Source organism: Tachypleus tridentatus, chromosome 2, assembly GCF_004210375.1.
Source record: "Tachypleus tridentatus isolate NWPU-2018 chromosome 2, ASM421037v1, whole genome shotgun sequence".
NCBI classification, from domain to species: domain Eukaryota; kingdom Metazoa; phylum Arthropoda; class Merostomata; order Xiphosura; family Limulidae; genus Tachypleus; species Tachypleus tridentatus.
Window position 1 is genome coordinate 32,116,837 of NC_134826.1, and position 23,605 is coordinate 32,140,441.

Below are 23,605 nucleotides of genomic sequence, written 5' to 3' on the forward strand. Positions count from 1 at the left end.
CATTACATTTGATATAAATTACAGAAAGTCAAGTTATTACCAACAGACAAACAAGAGGAAATATATTTTTAAATAAAATACTCTTGTCATTTGATGATAGAGTCTTAATGGAATTTATTCTGTTCTGTATTTAGTTGTTGCGTAGAGCTAGCTTTTGTGAAGATGCACCCTCAGTCATGCATATAACTAATAACAAATTAACAAATTTTTTTCTTTCATAATTTTATTGTAAATTATTTTAACTTTTTATGTAAAAATATGTGTAATTATTATTTTGTTACAGTTTAAAGCTTTTACTGCAAAAACTTACTGTATATTTTATTACTTTATCAGTAAGTAAACTCAAAACAAAACTATTTTTAGTTATTGTTTTGAAATAATCAGAAGCCAGTAACGTTAGGCTACAGTAAATACATTCCTCAAATATCTTCCACTAACAGTAATTTACTGTAGGAAATAGGGTATTGTAAGTATATATTCTTGTTGTTTCTTGTTATGATATCTTTTTCATTGCTTCATTATTAGTCAACAGGTTGAACTTTGAAATGTTTGTGACTGCCGTATGAGTTACTTGATAGAGTATTTTTAGTAAGTGTTTTAGAGAAGTATTACGTGAGGTATTTCCTAACTCTTGATTGATCTATTTTTGTTTTTAGAATATAGATTAATTTCAACTTTGCTAGTTATATTTCTTGCACCTTTTTGAGTAGATTTGTGCTTCCCAAAAAACAAATGAACAGTATTATTTGATGGCCAACATGATAGATATTTAAAAAAACAAAACATTTCTGTGACATTGAAATGTACATGTTTCAGAAGTGCTAATTTTGCTTTTATTTACTTCTTTCTAATGAGGATCTGGTAATTCTACCTCCACCTTCACTGGCTTTTCTATAGTAGTTTATTGTTGAATTTTGGGCCACCTTCATTGCAGTCTGCTGGAGAAACATACCTGTTTTCCCACCATACTCTTAATATTTTTAATCCAACATGCCCAAGTGTACTTGTTTTCTTTGTTTCTGGGATGTAATTTGTTGATTTGTCATGTATCAAAATGTTTGTCTCACTCATTCTTCTCTCATAGACCTTTGTTGCTCTCTTTCTTTATGATTAAGTTTTTCCAGTTTATTTTTTATATTTTGGAGTCTTGAGCTAATACAGCTCAATGGCAGCATCTCTTCTCACTTTGGATTCTTACCCTACCTTAGGGTCTCCCACCAAGTTTCTCATTCTTTACAGACCTCATGAGATCTCCCACTCTCCTATTCCTTGTCCAGCTGTTACTATCCAACAAGTACAGGTGCTCAGTTGAGACACAGAATTTTGCTGTACTCTTACAGTATCAAACTTCTATCACAATTGTTTCATATATACAAGTCCCTTCTATCTGAGGGCTTGTTATTATGGATTGTGAGGGTGGATGTTTTTTTGGAGCCTCCACTTGGCTCTGATTCAGAGAATGGTTAGCCTTTTCACTTTGCATGCATGTGGACTCCTTTTGCTGCAGCTTAATGGGTTAATCAGGTACATACTTAGGGGTTGTCCTTGTCCACTCTCCACCTCACCTGAATGGAATGCTTTGGAATAATTTTGGAACTCCATTCTGGGTTTTATTTTCCCACAAATACAAGAGACTGCCTCTCTTATAGATCTGCTTTACTTGAGTTTTGTTCAATGCTAAAATCAAGATTGACAGTTTTGTTCTGAGAGTTCTTTCCTGGGATGTAGCTTACTAGGTGTGATATCTCACATGTTAAGACCATGTAGCATATTGAGGCATTCTCTGCCTCTTTGTGTTTTGCCTGGCCTTTTCTCTGTTCAAAATCTCCAGTGGCTTAGTCTCAGGGCTTATAACACACATCAGAAAGCAGTATATTATGTAACTTTCTGCTTGACTACAACCAGTCCTACAAACAAAACCTGCAAAATGAATTGTCTGTTTAGGTGGAGTGCAATTCTGAATATGTGCTCCATTCTCTTTGTTTGGTATCTAGAAGAGCAATCTGTATTTCAACATCCTCAAAATGTTAAATACTCAATAATCCAGTCATTATCTTCTAATTTATGTATCTGTTATTGTTATAATGATCCATTTGGACACCATCTCTATCATTTCATTTGTTCATCCCTGTCAAGGTGAATTCCTGTATGTGGTGAGGAGAATTCCCAGAGAAGGTTCTGTACTTTCATCTTACCTCCTCTGGGAACTAAACATCCACCCATGTATTGGTTATGTATGGCAACCAGTGAAGGAGAAAAAAGGATCCTGGTGGTTGAGGAGTCCAACCCCAACACACCACATGGCACTGAATTCCTGTAAATGGGTAGCCTTGGGATGGTCCATTTAGGCTAGGATCAACTAAGTACTAGTGTTGAATGTTCTAAACAGGTGTTGTGGACATTGTCTGATGCTGGTGTTTGGGTATAGTGCTTACAACTCTCCCCGTACCCTTGCAAAATGGTCTCTCTGTCAATTATTTTCACATCTGTCAGTCGTTGAGCATAAGGTTTATTGAATGGCAGCTACAGACTACCCTTAATCATTTACTGAAGTGGACTGAAGCAAATGGTTTTACCTTTTCTCACTCTAAAACCATCTACATACACTTCTGCTGCCAATGAGATATTCAACACTATCCCCAGCTCTGTTTCGAGAAGTTTACTTCCCATGATCCATGAGGCAAAGTTTTTGAGGCTTATCTTTGACTGTAAGCTGTCCTTTATTCCACACATGAAACAACTATGTGTCAAGTGTACAAGGGCACTGAACATCTTCCATGTTCTTTCTTCCAAGTCCTTGGGAGCAGATCATCATTCTGTGCTAAAGATCTATTGTGCCCTCGTTCAATCAAAACTAGACTATGGGCCTCTGGTCAATGGCTCTCAGGAATTTGTCCTTGAAGAAGCTGGACCCTGTTCACCATCAGGGACTTCTGCTATGTATGGGAGCTTTCTGCACTTCCCTAGTCCAAAGTTTATACACAGTCTCGTGAACCTCCTTCATGCCTCTCCCATTTGCAACTGTCTTTACTGTATGCTTCAAAACTTTGATCCTTATCTCAGCATCCTACCTGGGGTTGTGTTTTCTTTTCTCAATGAGCCAATCTTGTTCAGAATAGACAGTCTGCCATTGTTCCTTTTGGCCTTCATATGCAGGCACAGTTGTATGAATTGGGTCCTTGGACGACTTTTGCTGGATCCACTGGTCAGCCCATCTGACTGTGGCTTATTACCATTCCAAAATGTGACTTTTCTTTGAGTCATCTGAAGAAGGTGGCTTCTCCTGACTTAACGTACTGCCTTCTATTTGCCGAAAATCTTTTGAACCATTCTTCCATGTGGGCTCTTCCATGGTTTGTTGTTGTTGTACACACAGTCTCTTCTACAGTTTTTGTGTTCACTGCCAAATTGTAAGTCATTTCTTTTGCCCTGGATTGCAGAGAAGCTATGCAGTACATGAACTGTATTATTTCTATCGACTCACTTAGCTTTCTACTTGCCTTAGAATTGCTTTTTGTTAGTTCTCACCCTGTTCTCTTTACTATTCAAAACCAACTGGCCCATTTTTTCATCATCTACTTCTATCCAGTTTTTATGCATACCAGACTATGTTGGTATTTGCTGGAACAAGCTCACTGACAATGCAGCTAAGTTTTTCTGCTCTGGTGCTATCATAACCGTGTCTGACCTGTACAAGTACTATGGTCTTGTATTGAAGGCTTGGCTTGGCTCTGATTCAGTTGGCATTGTACTTGGGGTGAGCAACATGATGCATTTTCCAGATAAATCCTTCTATTGAACTTTGACTGTCCTGCTTTCATAAGGATTGGAAGGAGGATGTCTTAGCTGGGCTGTGCATTGGTCACAGTTTTTTAACTCATTGTCTTCTTTTATCTGGGACTGATTAACCAATATGTGATATGTGTGACTCTCAACTCACAGGTGTTTACATTTTACTGTTGTGTCATTACAGCCATGAGGAAAGGCACCATTGTAGACATATTTTTGCCATGTCTAACCCTTGATGTTGGACAATGTCATTGGCAACAGTAACACTGTCCACCTCACTTGTGTTTTTAAATTTTTAAAGACCTTTGGCCTTTTTCACTCTATTTCACTTTTTAATTCAAAAATTGGACTTTGTTTTGTTTTAATATGATTCCTTTTTCTGTATTTTAATAATTTTACATTTATTTATACTTTTACTGGTTGTTTGGTGCAGATAGCCTAGTTGCTTTGTGCCAATAAATACCATACAACTAACTAACTAACCTACGAAGCAGCAGTCTTCATCTTCCACATCTGTACCTCATTTTCTCTTACTACATTCTTTGTCAGACAAATTATTAGGGCAGAGTCTCCTTTTTTTTATTCAAAAGAGACAAGAGGGGCTGGCTGGCTGGCTGGCTCTCCTTAGTCAGTCAAAAAGCTATGTTCTGGGGACATCTTGGTGAAAACATGCACCTCAAAACTTGTTTGGGATATACCCATTGAGGTTACACCCCATACTAATTTGAATTCCTCAGGAGGAGTTACTGTTTAGACAGATTTGAAGAAAACCCTTTTGTCAGAGATCCTAGCTGGTTTCTCAGTTCAAGTTGGCAATGACAATGATGCCTATGAGTGCAAACTAGACCCTCACTATTTTAATTGTAGTGGCTCTTACCCCTCTTACTTTTGTTCTTGCCATAGTTGTGTGGAAGAGAAAGAGGTATAGTGGTTGAAAGCAGTTCACAACATTTCTTACCCCTGAGGCTCAGAAGTTATTGTCCCCACATTCAACATAGAAACATTCCTCTGTACTACATTCCACTGCTTCAGTGAGAGTGTCGACAGATCTTTCCATGCCTCCAACAGAGTCATTTTCAAACCATATGCAGATTCATTTGCTTTCTTGTTGACAAGTTAATGGCTACTTCTGTCTCTTTTCTTACCATTCCTTCCAGTGATTGCTCATGTCTAATTTTTTCAGCTTTGAGATTTTGAATGATTATTCCTTGTTGCCCTCAATTGCTGGAATCAATATCTACTGACAGACCTGCCCACTCAATCCAACACAGAATCCTTGGAGGTCCAAATACCTCCTTTTAATAAAAAAAACCAAAAAAAAACAATGTGGTTGTAAACTGAAGGGCTTTCCACCCCTTGTCCCCACATTCATCTTGGATACATGCTTCTGCACTACATTTCAGTTCAAATCTATCTATGTTTCCAATATAGTCATTTTCAAACCATGTGCAGTCATTTGTCCTCTTCTTACCATTCCTTCCAGTGATTGCTCAAGTCTATCTTTTTCAGCTCTGAGAATTTGAACAATTATTCCTTCTTGCCCTTAATTGCTGGAATCAGCATCTACTGACAGAGACCTGCCCCCTTAATCCAATACAGAATCCACGGAGATCCAGATACCTCCTTTTAATTAAAACAATGTGGTTGTAAACCAAAGACTCTCCACTCCATTCTCCTCCACCTAAATACAAATTGCCACATTGATATAAAGGAACTGTGTAGGTTTACATTCTAATGTGGATGACATTGGTCAATTTTCATGCAAAGCCAAAAACTATGACACAGTCCTCTTATAGTGACAAAATGCATGAATATATCTTACAAGAAGTTTAGCTACCTGAAATTTCTATATGATATAAAATTCCAAATGAGTCATTTTAAATTTCATTTCACTTTAGCTACCCCTATTCCATTCTAATAACATAAACACATTTATTTAGGTATATTCCACTAATAAAAATATTTACATAGTAGGTAATAACATTATTCATGCCCTCCAAGGAATAGTTGAGAACTGAAACACTGATGTGTGTGACTACAATTTTTTTAAAAATGTACCAGGATAATTCTTGCAAGAAAGCATAGCTTAAATGGCTTACATAAAAATGATTGTATGAAAAGGAAAATACAAATGAAGAGCATGAAATCTGCTTCAGCTGTTATTTATGTTACAGTTTAAACAAAATAAAACCAGTTTTTTGTAGCTATGTCTCAACTATAAAGAATGTTGTAGGTGATAGGTTTTATCTAATTATTCAGTTTTTATCATTTGTGGTAATGGTGCCATCACATGTATTGGAATAATAAAGCCCTGGATGTAACCTTAGCCTGAAACCAAGCACATTTGTTTTTGAAGTGAGTCAGTCTAAAGTTAATGTGGAATAAACATATACAATAAATCTGTAACTAAGAAAATCTGTAATGTTCTGAAAACAAGATATTAACTCAAAAGGCTAAGTTTTATTTATTTATTTTTGTTGTGTTTCAGGAAGAGAGCAGGACAAAATATATATATAAAATTGTTTTTCAGTCTGTAAACAGTTTAAGGTATTTAAAGAAAATGTGAATTACTGCACTTATAACTCACAAGTGGTTAAACAGTGAATTCAGTTGCTGTTCAGCGTGATCAAAACTGATGTATTGACTGCTGTATATGTCAAGTATTACTTCATTACTTTACTGTACCCAACTGCACTCAATACGCAAGCCACACAGAACAAACAACAGTGATTACAACTAATGACGTATCTGTAACTGTATAGAATGAGGTTAGCATTTCTTCAGAATTTTTTTCAGCTGAAAGACCCACGTAGTGCTAAAATGATCAAGGTTGTTTCTGTAGCCAATACAAAAGGCAATAATATTGGTCTTAAAGTAAAAAGTATAGAATTAAATCTAAGAACTCACTAAATTGAAATTTCATATTGAATAGTGAAACTATCTTTTGCACTGAGGCAGTGATACTTGTTGATTATGTTGAAAGTATGTATGCTATAACTTATTATTTGTAATTATTGTTACAACAGACTTTCTAGTTAGTTGTGAAACAACTGAGAAACACACCAGAAAGGATTTTTTCTGTATTGTGCATTATAATACCACTGGGAAACAGTATACTTTGTCTCCTGCAGTAGCCACTGATACAGATATTGTCATGAACCCATTGTTGATTCACAGCAAAATTTAAAGGCAAATGTATACATGCAAACTTGTTGACATAGCCATCAAATCTGTATTACATAAATTATTGTCCATTCCTTTGTACTACACTAGTGACTAATTGAAGTTGAGCTCAAGGGATTTGCTAAGATACTGCATGGATCTAAAAATTGTGTTATGAAGTGGTAAAGCTGTAGTGTAGTATATATTTCTACTATTTTCTGGTGAAAATGTTGTTTTTTTGTGTCTGCACAGGATATCAAATGCTTTCAGAACAGAGTAGATAATTCATAACATACTCAAGAAAGAAGACATGCAGTAAAAGTTGTAGATTCTGCTAATTTGAATTAGCAAGTACTTGTTACCAAATTGTGTTTTCATAAACAGTTTAAGTTCATAAAATAAGATGTATTTTGACATGGTTTTCATCTACAGCTGCAAAATGGTAAAAGTACAGACTGGATTGATAGTTATGGTATTCGAAGGAAAGTTAATTGTAACTACACATCTGGTTGGAGTTACTAAGCTGCACTGCATTGGCAAATACATTTGTGGTTTCCAATAACATTGAGACCTCTGATAGAAGTTATACAAATAACCTAAGTTTATATCAATGGAGAAAGCTTTAGAGGTCAATTGGGATGTACCAGCATTATATAGATTCCTATGAAGGGGAGAAGAGGATCATGGTGGTTGAGGGGTACAACCTTAATACATCACTTTGGCTTTGAAATCCTGTAGACGGGTGGCCCCCCTTGGGTTAATCTGCTGGTCCACTTGGGCTAGGGTTAACCAAGTACCAGTGTTGGATGTTTGCAACAGGTGTTGTGGATATTGTATCTGATGCTGGTGTTTGGGTATAGTGCTCATGAAACTCTGGCATTGCTGCAGTGTCCTTGTTTGGCATTGTAGTGCATTCCCTCGTCGGGCTTCATGGTGGGTAAACACTGAAATATTCTTTTTTTTTTTATTATGAATCCTCCAAATAAAAACTCAAATAAAATAGTGAAAAACAGTCCATAGGTAAACGATCAGGTCTTGAAGATTCTGTGCAGCAATCTTCAACACCTATACCTCATTTGCTTATACTACATTCTCTTTCAGATAAACCTTTAGGTCAGATGTTTCCCTTTTTCATTCAGAATGGACTAGAGGGACTTGATGACTCTCCAGAGTCAATAAAGAAGTTTTGCTCTGGTGACATATTGGTGGAAACATCTACATCTCAACACATTTCAATACATCTCTTGTATTTAAAGGTGATTGGAGATGTACCTGTTAAGGTTATGCCCCATTCTACTTTGAATTCATTATGAGGAGTTATTGTTGAGAGGGATTTGAAGAACATCCCTGAGTCAGAGATTCTCGCTGGTTTTTTCCACCCAAGGAGTTTGTGCATTGAGGCGTATCTTCACTCGCAAAGATGGAATTACGATGCAGACCAATGTCCTCATTCTGAAATTTACATTACCATGTCCACCTGCATCCATAAAGGCAAGTTATCATAATTGCAAGGTATGGTCATACATTCCAAACCCTCTCTGATGTTTCCAGTGTCAGCAGTTCGGTCACTTGAAGACATCATGTTGTGGTTCCATGACGTGTGCTCATTGAGGTGGCAAGGACCACAATGCCAGTGAATGTGAAATGGACTCTCATTGCATCAGTTGCAATGGCTTTCACCCATCCTACTTTTGTTCTTGCCCCTAAATGGTTGAAAAATAGGTGCAGTGTTTGAAAACAATTCAAAACATTACTTACTCTGAGACTCAAAAGTTGCTGTCCACTACTTCATCTCAGATGTGTGCTGCTGTACTTTGTTCTGCTACTACAGATGGAGTGCAGACAAATCTCTCTGTACCTCCAAAAGAATTGTTCTCAAACCAAATGAAAAGTCTTTTGACCTCCATGGTTAAAAAAGTTTATGAATCAACTTTAACACCCATCTCTGTCCATAACATACATTCCAGCAAAGTTTCACTTCCTTCAGTTCTGGGTGCAGGCATTTCCTCAGGTACTTCTTCTTCTCCCACCTCAAGATGCAAAATGATCATTCATTCATGTTCTCAGCTGCTGGAATCCTCTTCCAACAGCAAAGAGCTGTCCAGTCGACCCAGGGCAGGATCCATGGAGGTCAACAGATTTCCCTCGAATAAAGACAATAAAGAAAAAAAGATGTGGTCATAAACAGAAGGCATCCAATTCACCTACACATAAATAAAAATGACCACCTTCCTACAATGGAACTGTCGAGGTTTACGTTCTAATCTGGATGACATCAAAGCACTGTTTGCTTTCTTCCATCCTGTATGTGTTTCCTTACAAGAAACATTTTTGAAACCTGCTGATACAGCCACCTTTCGGCAGTTTTCTTTGTACAGAGTGACTGACTGTGTGATGAATGAATACATGGAGGTGTGGCACTGTTGGTGAATCAGCATGTGCCCACCCTGTCTTTGCCACTCAACACACCCGTGGAGGTTGTGCCATCACTGTTTCTTCTCTCTATCTATTGCTTGGAGAGACCTATGATCAATCAGACCTTGATGCTCACATTGAGCAGTTGCTGTCTCCCTTTTTCATCCTGGGGGACTTTAATGAACATCAACCTCTCTGGGGAAGTGCTGATATTGATGAGAGGGGTTGCTTCGTAGATAATATGTTCTCTGATCACAACATTTCTCTTTTCAATAGTGGTTTTTGTATTTATTTTTATGCACCTAGTCTGTCCTTTATTGCTATTGATATCTCAATTTGCTCCCCTTCACTATCCTCCCATTTTTCATGGAGGGTTGACAATAATCCACAAAGCAGTGATCATTATCCTATAATTTTGGGAGAGACTGGTCATGGTCAATGCCACCTGACTCACGTGCCCCGGTGGAAGCTGGATCAAGCAGAGTTGCCCTCTTTTACTGCTTTCGCAGAACTTGATTCTGCCATCGTCTGTAAGCCATCAGCAGATGACTGTGTGGCAGCAGAAACTGACTGTATTATACAGACAGCTGCTCAATGTATTCTTAAAACCTCGACACATTTTCCATGATATCCTCGTCCGTGGTGGAATCTTGCCTGCCACATGGCACGAAAGGCTCAAAAACAAGTCTGGGATACTTTTCATAGGTATCCCACACTACTGCACGTCATCGCTTTCCAGCAGGCATATGCACATGCTTTGTGGATAAGATGTCAAAGCCAGAAGGACTCTTGGATTAAGTTCATAACCAGCAACATATCTTCTACTACCAGTTCCAAAGTCATATGGGACAATATTCGAAAGGTCAGTGGGCAATATAATTCTGACCTGCTCTCAATTTTGCTCTCTGATGGCCAGGAAGTAGCTGATACCTGGAGCATCGTAGATACTCTGGGAGAAAGCTTTTGCTGGGTATCTTGCACTTCTGCTTCTTCCTCCACCTTCTTCAGGCAGAACGATCACTTCTTTCCTTTCGAGCTGATTGTCTCTGGGACTACAATCATCCTTTTACACTGGGAGAACTCATGCTGGCCCTTCATCAGTCTGGCAGTACATTGGTTGGACCTGATGATGTACACTATTTTTTGCTTCTCCCGCTAGTCTTCTGATTGTTTTTAACTGGATCTGGCAAAAATATATTTTTGATTCTGAACTCCATATCGGTGAAATTGTGCTGTTTGTGGTCCCTGAGACACAGAGTTTTTGGGGCTTATCTTTGACTGTAAGCTGACCTTTATACCACACATCAAGCAGCTATGGGTCAAATGTACAAGAGCACTGAACATCCTCAGTGTCCTCTCCTCCATCACTTGGGGAGCATATCGATGTTCTATGCTAAAGATATATTGTGCTCTTATTCGATTAAAACTAGACTATGGATCATTGGTCTGTAACTCTGCCAGGACCTCAGCCTTAAAGATGCTGAACTCTGTTCATTATCAAGGACTCTGGCTCTTCATCAGGGCTTTCCTTACTTCCCCAGAGTAGAGCTTATACACAGAGTCTCATGAACCTTCTTTGCACCTCTGCTGTTTGCAACTGTCTTTACTATATGCTTCGAAACTTTGTTCCTTACAAAAGCATTTCACCTGGGGTTGTGTTTTCCTTCCTTGGTGGGCTGTGCTTTTTAAGAACAAGTGATCTGTCATTGCACCTTTTGGCCTTTGTATCCAAATGCAGTTGGATGAATTGTGTCTGTCCTTGGATAACATTGCTGTATCTGCTGGTTAGCTCCTCCCACCATGGCTTATTACAGTCTCCAAATGTGACCTATCTTTAAGTCATCTGAGAAAGGCAGACACTCACGAGTGGAAATACTGTCTGTTATTTGCTGAACATCTTTTGAACCATCCTTTTATTCCCATTTATACAGATGGTTCACAATCAGATGACTGTGTGGGCTTTACCATGGTTTGTTGTGGTTTGGTGGTTGCTAGCAGGATCTTCTCTACAGCTTCTTGTTCACTTCTGAACTGTATGTCATTTCTCTTGCCCTGGATCACGTAGAAGCTAAGCAGTACTCAAATTGCACTATTTATACTGACTCACTTAGCTCTCTACTGGCCCTGGAATCGCTTCACATTAGCTCACACACTGTTCTCTCTGATATTCAAAACCGATTGGCCCGTTTCTCTTTAACGTCTACTTCTGTCCAATTTTTATGGATACCGGGCCATGTTGGTACTTGCCAGGAACAAGCTCACCGATACCACAGCTAAATCTGTCTGCTCTGACACTACCTCTGCTGTGTCTGTTCCATTTATGGACTATGATCTTGTATTCAAGGCTCAGCTTTGTGCAAGTTGGCAGTTGTCTTGGAATGAGCAACCTGAAAACAAGCTTTTCCAAATAAAACCTTCTATTAGACTTTGGCCATCTTGCTTCCAGGGGATGAGAAAGAGGAAGTTGTTCTAACTAGACTATGCATTGGTCACAGTTTTTAACTTATAGTTTTCTTTTATCTGGGACTGATGCACCAATATGTTGTCTAACACTCAGGTCACAATAAGCCATGTTTTACTCTCATGCTGTCATTATGACTCTTAACGATGGCACCATTTTAAACATGCTCTGTCACAAGGTATATCTGTAATGTTAGACAGTATTATTGGAGATGGTGACATCTCCCACCTTAGAAATGTTTTTAGTTTTTTAAATGCCATTAATCTTTTTAATGCTATTTAAGTTTTTAATTTATACATTAGACCTTCTTTAATGTGATTCCCTTTTAAGAATCAAAATACATTTAGTTCGATTTGAAATTAGAAAATGACCGTAACGTCAAATAACTTGAAATTAGGACTACAAAGGCCAACATTAGGTGACTAATACTACTGTTTGAACTACCTGTTAGTCATCCTGGCAAGTTATAATTAAAATTTTGCTGCAAGTATTTTAAAACATTTATTATTTTACCTTCTGAAAATAGTCATAATGCCAAATAACTGAAAACCAAGACTGGATGGGCCAACTTTAGGTTACTAACTATGGTTTTTGATTTTACCTGGCGAGTCTTCTTGGTGAGTTATGTTACTTACAGTTATACTGCAGAAAGTCCTTTATAACTTGTATTACTGTAGTGTTTGTCTTATTGCTGTAGACTAGATGTAAAAATTGGATTTAATGCTGTTTATGTTTTTTTAATTAAAAAATTAAACTTTCTTTAGTTTTACCTTAATTTCCTTTTATGAATTTTACTAATTTTACTTTAATTTTAACTTGCTACCAAATGTTTCGTGTAGATAGCCCAGTTGCTTTACACCATAAAACACCAAACCAACTAACCAACCTATCTTAAGCACCACAGATATAGCCCATGCTAAAATAGATTAAATGCTAAAGGATGAAATATTTCAGCCATCAGTGTTTATTATATGAAATAGAGAAAGCATAGTAATATTTTATGCACTTTAATGAGATGATTGTGACAAGTTACAATGTGAATAGTTATGTAACTCTTGTGAAAGTTTTTATGATAATGAAACTATACAGAAATAGCTAATTTTCAAAACCATTTGCTGTTTGTGAGTAATGGTTGAGGGTGGCTGTTTTTATTTAAGAAAATTTCAACTGCATTGTGGTAGAGCAAGTCAGATATGTTGCTTTTATATCTGCCAAAAATTCATAGAATTGACAATGGTTGAGTCCATGAGAGTGAAGGGAATTCACTGTTGAAACTACAGGTTCCATGACACATGACAGATCCAGATATTTTCCACACAGTGCCTGCTTATGAATAATGTAGTGAAGAATCATAGGCTTGGAACAACATGCATTTTCAATAGCTTTATCGATTTACCCAACTAAACCTTTTCCTTCACCACACACATTTTTACCACCATTTGTTGTAACACACTTCAACTTTTTCCATTTCAGGTTGTACTGAGTTAATAATTGTTTTGACCTCTTTGAAAATTTTCTCACCTGTGGTTGTTCAATGTATACTGTGCACAGAAGCTTATTCTTCTGTTACTTCAAAATGTGACTCTCCAAACAAACAACAGCAACTGTGAAGTGTTGTACACATCTGTTAATTTGTCGTCTCTTTGGTCTTGTCTGTCAACTGAGATGTAGTATTGCTTCCAATGTTTCTTACTGTATAAACAACTGTATTTGTCCAAAGGCTAAGTTTACTTTTTCTGGGTACATTTTTTGAGTGCTTGAGTCATACATAATTTAGTTATCTCACCATTGATAAATGGTTTTTCTCACTTGGCTAATAGGTGAGCCACCTTGAAACTTGATCTTGTTGCAGCTTCATTCTTGGCTTTCTTCCTTTTAAATACAAACTGTTGTGACAATAAATTACATTTCAAGGTTTTGAATTTGTCTGAACATAGCTTTCCTATGAACTGAAAATAATTTGAGTGCTTGGTTTGGTCGTGTATATGAATGTTGTGTTCTTCTACCACTGCAATCGTCTTGTTGGATATTAAACACAACACTTTGTCATGTGATTTAATAATGAAGTAGTCCACATTCCACTGTTCTTTAAAAACATGACATTTGGAGTCAACTTTTCTTTGTGTACTATAGTTAATAGTACACACATTGTTCATACAAATTATGTACTCTTATTGTCAGTCATTTTACTTTGTTGAATGAATTTCATATCTAACAATACATATTTTGTATAAACAATGTGTGTACTATTTTTAGTACTACTTTTTCTGTAAGCCAAATATTTATAAATGCCTTTTGCCAAAATGAGCATTATTTTTTTCATGTTACAGTTATTAGCTGTTATCTCCACATGATTTATGGATGAATGTAGCACAAATTAATATTTTGTTTTTCCTCCTTTTCAGGAATATTTGCACCAGTTGGCAGGGTAAAAAAATATGAGGAAAATTCTTTCAAACAACTAAATAAGACTTCAAGTAACCCAACTCCGAAGAAAAGTGTAACATTTCCCAAAATAGATGTAACCCATGTAACTTCAAAAATTGAAACAGGTGATAAAGTTTGAATATTACTTAGTAATACTTATGCAGATCAGATGAATTGTGTTCTAATGATTTTTTATAACTTGTTTTTAATGGTGAACACATATTTTGCTACTCTTGGAATATTTTCAAGGTGTGTATTTTACAATGATTTTTTTATTTTTATCTTTTTTATTTTAAGTTTACTCAGAGCATATTAAAACTATTAGTATATAATTAAACTGAATAACAAGCAAGTAGAAGATATTGTATATAATTTCCAAAGAAAATTTATTTTTTTAAATTATTGTTTTTGTTATGTTCTATAAAATTAACTGGTTTTGAGAAAGATTATAAAAATGTATATAAAGTAGTTATTTAATAAAAATCATATGATTCCACAAAAATAATAGGCCTTGGGGGAAAGGATTTTGCTGTTGGTGACAAAGTGATGGTTGGTGGTAAGAGAAAAGGAATTATTCGATTTGCAGGAGAGACAGAATTTGCTCCAGGTATCTTTCATACAAGTTTCTTAATATTGTATTAGTTGCTACTTTATTTTGATATTTTTTATCAGAATTTCATTTTCAATGCTGAAACCATTTTAATTTTTGTTATTCCTGTACAGAAATTATTGATACAATATTCATTAAATGTTATTTTAAGGAGTTAATGAGTTTATTGGAAGTGATAATAACGTTAAACTGGTTTGTACCTTAGGCTGGTGGTATGGTATTGAACTAGATCAACCTCTGGGAAAGAATGATGGATCTGTTCAAGGTGTGAAATACTTTGAATGTCATCCAGACCATGGGTTATTTGCATCTTCACAGAAAATCACAAGGTAAGTAATGGAAGAGCATGAACGATTTCTTTTTTAATCTTCTAAGTCAAAATGGAAAAGGTTTTCTTCACATTTTTTAGTGTTCACACAAGATCCCATAAAGTCTGCACTAACATTTTGGTGTGCAGAAAGTTGTCTAGTTTAACAACAGATACTTAATTTGTTATACTTCCAATTTATTTATAATTAGATTAAATGTAAGTTGCATGTGTTTGAAATGTATATATTCAACCATTTAATTGACATGATAATATTTTATACAAAAATGCATATTCTAATTGTAAACTACAGTGCATTTGTGGGTTAGTTGTCACATACTTGACAATTGTAGTTTGAATTATGTTTATGAAATATTGGTAAATGTGTATCTTTATTTTTTTGTTTCTGTAGTTGTATTAGAAAATTTAGTTCTACATCAACTTATCTGTTGGGTCTTGCATAAGGTATTTGCCAACTTTCTTTTTTATCATTCATATTTGTACTGAGTTTTTAGCATATTAATTAAACCCATAAATAAAGATGTTATGGCTGTTTAAATACAAGGATACATGAAAATGTTAGTTTTGTATTATACAACTGTTTTTAAGATACTTGTAAGCTATTGATGTATGTATCACTAGTTTTGGAACATAGCACAAACTTTGAACTGCAGATAACACAAAAATTTCATTTTTAATTAAATGTGCAAATTATTTCATTAGTGTGTGCATGTTAATGAACTTGGATTTAACTTATCTAGATATTCAATATCTTTAATAACTCTACCCACATCAATTAAGTTATGTCAAAAGCTTGAGAAGAGAGAAAACACGTGAACATAACAGAACAAATGTTAGGCTATCACAGAGGAAAAGAAAAACAATAGATCTATTTATTTTAAACACAGAAAAAACAACCATCCTGCTATTGGCCTATTATAGTTAAGATGTAACTTTTTCCAAGCCACAGTTTGGTTTGTTCCCTGTATCTGAAGTAGTATGGATGATTGACTTCTCACACCTGCATTGTTCAGAGGGAGGCTGCTCAGTTTAGCTGACTTTTCAAGTTTTTTCTCATGCCTTCCCTATATTTACATCTGGGTATGTCCATCAACTCCCATCTCAGTTAACCTCAGCTTTCACCACTTCACCTATGAGCAATGTAATGTTTTCTCAACAAAAGTTGTACTACTCTTTTACATGCTCCATATAAAATTTTTCTTTTGAGAACTGTGGCTTTCTTTTAACTGCATAACCCTATCTCAAGAGGTTTTCTTATAGTCAGGAGTCAAAAGGTATCATCTTTGTGGACTTACATTCAAAAGTTTATTGAACTACTATGTTATGAATAAGTTATGTGCAGCTTGGGTCCAGATTAGATATTTATGAAGTCCAAGTACAGAGTCTATTGTTTAGTGCAAATTAGCAACTCAAATTTGGTATTGAAAAGCTAGGATATAAAATAAAAACCTGCTATTTACTAAGATATCACTTTAAAAATCAAACGCAGCGGCTCCCACCTACCTCTTCCGTTTTTGGAAGTACCTACGTATGTATACCTACTTCTCTCTGTAATGTGTTTATAACCAATCAAAAATCTCAGAATGTCTCCATGTCTTTTGTTGTTTTTTTTAACAGTTTTGGTAAAGTGTTTACATGTGAGAACCTTCCTTTTTATGTTAAAATATAACTGAAGATGTTAGAGATAATGGAGTTGGAAATATATTTTTTGACCCAAATACAGCTTAGTTAAAATGAGTGATTAATTGTAATGGAATTTCTGTGGCAGTTTATATAGTAATTTATGAGTTTTTGCTATTTAAAAAATGCATATATAAAAGTTAAGAAAAGTATTTTGTTTTATTTTGTGTGAAATTTGAAAAGGCAAATTATAGCAAATACAAACTGTAAGAGTTGGCAAGATCATTGTTTGTGATATTTCTTTATTTACTGTTCTGTATTTTAAGAAAAATAACTGAGAGGTAAGAACCTATTTGTAAATAACAATAATAAATATATATATGTGCATGTGTGTGTAATGTAACCAAAATATCACTCTTTCACATGGTACTGTTCATTATAACAAAGTCAAGACAAGTCACTTTGTAAAGGCAAGTTTTATATTATTTGATACTGTAACATGAATGCATGGTGTCATTGCAACTTATATAATGCTCTATATACATATCAGTGTATGTATCATGTTATGAGATTTAAGCTGCTTGGACTAAACATTTGTCATTTCTTATTATAATTTTTAGTAATTCTAGAATTTAAAAATTGTAACTTATATCTATTTCCTAATTTCCTTTATGATGTTACAGCTGTTGGCTTTATGTTCTTTATAGCATCTTTTACTGATGATGTGTTTCATTCTTCTTTATCAGTGGTCACTGATGCATCCCACTCTTTCACCATACTTATTTCCTACTCTACTGAGATCAGATGTTTTTTTATTAAGACTGTGGCTGTTCGGATAGTTGATCACTCTTGCATTTTGTTTTCCCTGATCATTTGATGAAATTCTACAAGCTGGCATGTGAACAAATTCACATGCATTTGTCTGCCACAGTTTTCAGCATTTGTGTGTTTTGGTTCCCTCCAGTTGTTATTCTTGAATAAAACTAAACACCATCTAGAGGACAAGCACATTTTCTTTTACATTACCCTCATCTCTCTCTCTTTCTTCTTATAAGATCCCACAAGATGGTTAGTGTTGCCTTCTGTGGTATGTCTATTTCCCAAAATCTGCAGTGGGCCAAGGGTAATGGAAAGCAGTCAACTCAGCTGCCCTGGCTCTGTCAGTTCTTGCTGATGAGATGGAGTGTCCCACAAGTCACCAGAGGTATCCTTTTGGTATTACAATTACTCATTTGCCTAATCCAGACAGTAACTTCCATGGTCTGTCATGGAAAAATGCAATATAAGGGAAGTGACTGCTCATTTCTTTAGTTCACACTTGCTGCATTTTAGAAATAGGGTTTCACTGGCTATAGTAAGACCATTCTAGCAGGTGTCTGAAGGAGATCTATGTGATTCTTCACTTCCCCCCACTCCCACAAATTCTTACCTTCCCTCTCCTCTTTTCTTCAAGTGGAGCATGAGAGACCCTTGTCACTTACCTGTTCTTAGCTGCTAGGGTGGTGGATCTTTGAGAGTTCCTTACTGATTGTGTACAGCACTATATGGAGGGAAGTGGTGACACTGTTTTTTTAATGCAAGTCACCTTTCAAACAGTTAGTGCTCTTCTTCCACTGCAGCAGTATTTCCAGTAGACACCTTCATGCATTTTCTCACCTATCCTCCCACATTTGGTGTAATTTCTTCTTTCCCCATCTATTTAGAAAGGAAGTGTCTAGAGTAGAGTTATTGTGCATGGAGATTGTCACCCTCCTAATCCTGGAGCACTATCACCATGTGATGATGTCATCATGCAACAACACAACGTGTGTTAAACACATGATTATTAGGTGGGAGTTAGCTCAAGGCTAGTAACATGCAAATTTCATGGGAAGATGTGTATAGGGTCAAGCTACTGGGAAGAGATATCTATCAGAAATGTATTTCAAGTAAGAAAAATATACTCTTCAAAAAAAGAAATGCAAAAAGGGTTATTTTTTGTTATTTGAAAGAGAAATGTGAAATAACGTTACAAGCTCAGAGTATGTGATGTTACATGTGTTAAGGCACTGATTGTCAGACCAAAATGACAATAAAAGTTGTGCACATTGAAAACGGAGGAAAACATCTGATTTTTCGCCAAAACGCATTCGTGTCCAATAAATTTGTTTGAGAGATCTGGATGTTCTGCAAGTGCAACATGTGCAAAATCCCTATAAAAGTGACGGGTTCTTGGTTTCCATAGCTCAGTGTTAAGCCACCGACACGCAATAGAGTTACGCCAAGACTGACCGAAGCACAATGCAACAACGCCATTGGTGGCTTGGAAGCAGGCAAATCCCGATCAGATGTTGCCAGAGCTGTGAATGTTCACCCAAGCACCATCACAAGGCTATAGAATCATCACCAACAACATGGATCAACTTGTGACCGTCCACGATCTGGCAGTCCTCGTGTGACCATGCCCACACAAGATTGCTACATCTGGTTACGTTACCTTTGGGATAGGACCACCACTGCGACGTCTACTGTCTCAACCATACCAGGGCTGCGTAGGATTTCTGATCATACCGTACGCAACTGTCGACGAGATTCTTAGGCCCCATGTGCAACCCATCATGGTGAACGTCAACAACGTTTTTCAACATGACAATGCCCGTCTTCACACAGCCCGACTCACCACTGTCTTCTTGAGACACTACAACATCAACGTTCTTCCCTGGCCTTCCATATCACTAGATTTAAACCCCATCGAACATCTTTGGGACGAGTTGAACCAACGTCTGCGACGGCGACAACCTCAACCGCAGACTCTTCCTCAGCTTGCAGCAGCTTTGCAGGCTGAGTGGACAGCCATTCCATAGGATGTGATTCGTCATCTCATCGCTTCCATGGGCAGGAGATGCCAAGCAGTTATTGATGCTCACGGGGGACATACTCGTTATTGACGTTGAGTGACGTTAAGCTTCAACTAGTGAGCGTGGACTTCGCCTTTGCAGACTTTGGATGTTCAGCAGTGAATGTGCAAAGTTTTACACATGTCATACAGAACTACCCGGAATAAACTTGTTAACAATATGTCTCAAATTTTGCCTTTTGCGTTTCTTTTTTTGAAGAGTATATATAAACTTTTATGTATAAATATCTGCCCGATGTGAATACTTCCTTCTTTTGAAGTTACTTATTTCCAAACGTTTTTATGCTTGTTTCAGTGTAAGGTGTTTTTAGGTTGCTTCTTAGCTTTAAGTTAATTATTTTAAAGTTTTAATGTTTTATAAGCAATTATAACAAAGGTAATTTTTCATTTAGGATTAGTAAAAGTGAAAGTGAATCATCTGATGTGGACTCTTTTACTGAACCCAAATGTCAGTCTTTTGTGAGAAGTTTAACAGGTAAATAGTTTTATTTAAATATTTTGATAATTTTTCTTTGTTTTATTAATAAAAAATGTATCACATTGAGGCCAACTTTATAAGATTTTTTTCCCATGCTGATGCTTCAACCTCTGTGAACAATGAGATTTATCATAAAAATTAATTTTAGTGTTGAGAGAGAATTTGGTAGTTCATGAGGTTTGAATGCATCTATGTATGAGTTGTAGTTATATTTTTTGGTCCTTGAAAATTTGTTGTTGAAAGTTTTGTTATTTTTATATTTTCAGTGTTTGCTGCTTGAACACTAGATAGAATAATACGTCTGATCTATATTAGCATAGAACTACATGCATGTATAGGTGATGGTTGAAGTGAGATTGTCAATTTTTGTAGTTACATTCAAAATTTAAAGAACATTATTATTAACATATGAATACTTAGCATCAAAACATAGTTTCTAATTTTGAGTTTAGTATGAATTATGATTTCTTAATTTAAAATGCTGATATTTAAATAAAATTTTAGTCTTCACTTCTATGTGTCAAGTGATGCCTCTGTTGTAAATTTTCATTCTTCCATATTAAGAATGTCCACTAATTAGATTTACCAACTATAAGATATTAAAAGGTCAGAATTTAAAATTTGAATCTACAAATACTTGATTTCCTGAAATATCAATAAAGTTGTTACATTCACAACAGAAATTTGTATCAACTCTTAATGCTTTTTGAGATTACTTATTTACTAATGCTTACATGCAGATATGTATGTTTACAACTTATAAAAGTCATTTTGTGAATTGCACTATTTTGTTAATTTATTTCAGTAAAAAGTGCCATTTACAAAACAAATTTTATGGAGCAATGACCATAGTTTGGGGACATTCCGTTTTAATGTTGGAATTATATGTTCATGTTTTAAAAGTACATATCTAAAAGCTATATGAAATATTTCCTGGACAGTCAATTCTGCTAATGAAAAATGACTCCTGAAAGGAAAAGGTCTCAATTTTGAAGTGCAAATCTTTTTATTTATTATATATTTTTTAATAAAAGTAAATAAAACATAAAAGTTATATTGATTAGGTTAGGTAAAAAAGCTTAAATGAAAAAAAAAAATTTTTTTTGCCTTGAGGTATGCATGAGGAACAAAAGTAGTTAAATGTGGTGTAAGGTAACCTGAAATTTTGTTTACACTACTCTCTATTAACGTACACTGGATAATCAGTTGCTATTTGTGGTAGTTAGACATGGCTCCAAGAGCAATAAAAGAATTGTAAACTGATACTAGCTTGAGGCTGTTTATCATAAGTAATTGTAATTTTGTGTTATAATCTGCAGTCATTCTAGAAAGAAAAAAAAAGTAATTTAGATTTATTTCTTGTTTTTTTAAGGTGGTTACACACTGAGTCAAATGGACAGGACTCGTCTGGTGTTATAGTTGTGAAAATAACATAAAATATAAAGTTTTACTGTAAAAACCTTCTAATATTCATTTAAAAGGTTCTAGTAGTGATGTAAATATAACTTAACAACTTGCACCCGGTGTAGGCATCCTCATTCGGAATGACTGAAGGAAATTCAGAGACATATCTTTAGTAGAAATACTTTGTTAACAATCCTTAGTTTCTTGTACAGTGTATTTGCAAAGTTTACTAAAAGTTTATCAGATATCATGAAGATACAACAAGTAAATCTTGAATTATTGTAAACTTTAATTGTCAGATACCAGCTTGATCCCATGGACTGGCCACTTACATATAAGGTTAAACGGAAGTTGCTATTTCTAGGCAATACATTTCTCTCATAGATAGTTGGAAGTATTAAGTATTATTGTCTATGTTTAAGGTGAAATACACACCTGGAGTTGAAAGAGATGTCTGTGAATTTGCACATACACTACTTAAAAGGAGCTTCAGGTTTTGTTTCTTAAAAACTTTCACATATTTACAGATGACTCGAATTCAAGCTTTTCATCACCCAGGTCTGTTAGAACTAATAAGAAAAACCCAAGGTATGATTGGCATAATTTATACTTTCTCTATATCTTTTATGATATATTCATGGTTGAAGATCTACAATAATCAAATATTGGTTTAAAATTTTACATATTCCATGCAAAAAGAGAATTTAGAAGTAATTATGTTAAAGAGTATTGTAAATGCAATTTGAAAAACATTTATTTACTTCAGCTAATATCTTTAATCAGAAGTTTAAAATATTAAAACAATATTTGTTCTAACCTTTGCTTTTACCGGACCTATTCCAGCAGCATAATAGCATTATAATAGTCTCAACCTCTGAATACCATTAAACTAAGGATTTAGTTTCAAACTTTATAAGTTGCATGTATGCAGTTTTCAATTTATGATTGTTAAGTATTAAACTAAATTTATGCTCTAGATTTCAGTCATGTCCTTTCTCTAAATGGTCACAACTTGATTTTCATACTGTTTATAAGTGTGTTGAATGTTATTTGCTTCAAGCTATTCTGTTGGAAAATAATCAAAAGTAGATATTACTGAAATGTTGCTTACAGTGTTATTTTAGTAAATTCCTTTTGTATAGGAAAATAGTTTTGCTCTTGGAGATTGATTTATAACAGGGTGTTCGGAAAGTCACTGTGCAGTTTTTAAAGTAGCGATAACAGCATTCATTCAGTCTATTTCAAGCCAGCAACTGATAGCGGTGTTTAGAAACAAAATAAGAAGGATCCAGGCCTGTATTGATGCCAACAGGGGTCACTTTCAACATTGTTTATAATTGTCATTCATATTTACCTCCTGTGTTCTATATTGAAACATGTCTGTTAATAAATACATAAGTGCACAGTGACATTCCAAACACCCTGTATATAAGCATTTAAAAAAGTATTACACTTTAAGCCACTCAGGTATGATTTACACCATGTTACTTTCATACAGGTTTATTTCATTTGCATGTGTGATGATTATAATTGCAAATTAGTTTACAGCAGTTTATTTGAAACATGAATTGTAATTTTCTTTGTAGGTACATAACTTTAAAACTATGAATCAATCAGACATAATTTTTCATGTTTTGGTAACAATTTAGAAAAAGAAAATTCCTATAGACCAGTTTCACATTTGAAAATATGCATAAGTTTAGTTTTATATCTTATTCTAAAAAGTGCAGTGCAGCTCCCAAAATGTTGTTTTGGTGTTGATGAAAAGTCTTTCTAAAGCAAGACTACTGTTGTTTAGAACCATTTCATTTTAAATTTGAATTGTTTACAACATTTTCAAAAATATAGGGCACAGTGCACACTTAGTAGAAACAACAAAAAATGTTCTTCGTATTTTCCTTATGACTTTTGTTGGTTTGAGTTCATCAGTCACATCTTAAATCTGTCAATCACTGAATGTGAAAGTCTTTACAATAAGAATAAAGTATAATATTCTTACTATACATTTTGCTTAG

General features: G+C 35.2%; 1 protein-coding gene across 2 annotated transcripts in view; it reads left to right on the top strand.

The window, feature by feature from the left end:
• The window catches only part of LOC143240425 (CAP-Gly domain-containing linker protein 4-like), a 67,857-nt gene that overhangs the window by 26,167 nt on the left and 18,085 nt on the right, over positions 1 to 23,605 (top strand). For both annotated transcript variants that reach the window (XM_076482854.1, XM_076482845.1), the window contains 5 exons: positions 14,233 to 14,379; positions 14,763 to 14,861; positions 15,070 to 15,193; positions 20,101 to 20,183; positions 22,118 to 22,178. In XM_076482854.1, the coding sequence (XP_076338969.1) occupies positions 14,233 to 14,379; positions 14,763 to 14,861; positions 15,070 to 15,193; positions 20,101 to 20,183; positions 22,118 to 22,178 (514 nt within the window). The remainder of the gene's footprint in view (positions 1 to 14,232; positions 14,380 to 14,762; positions 14,862 to 15,069; positions 15,194 to 20,100; positions 20,184 to 22,117; positions 22,179 to 23,605) is intronic.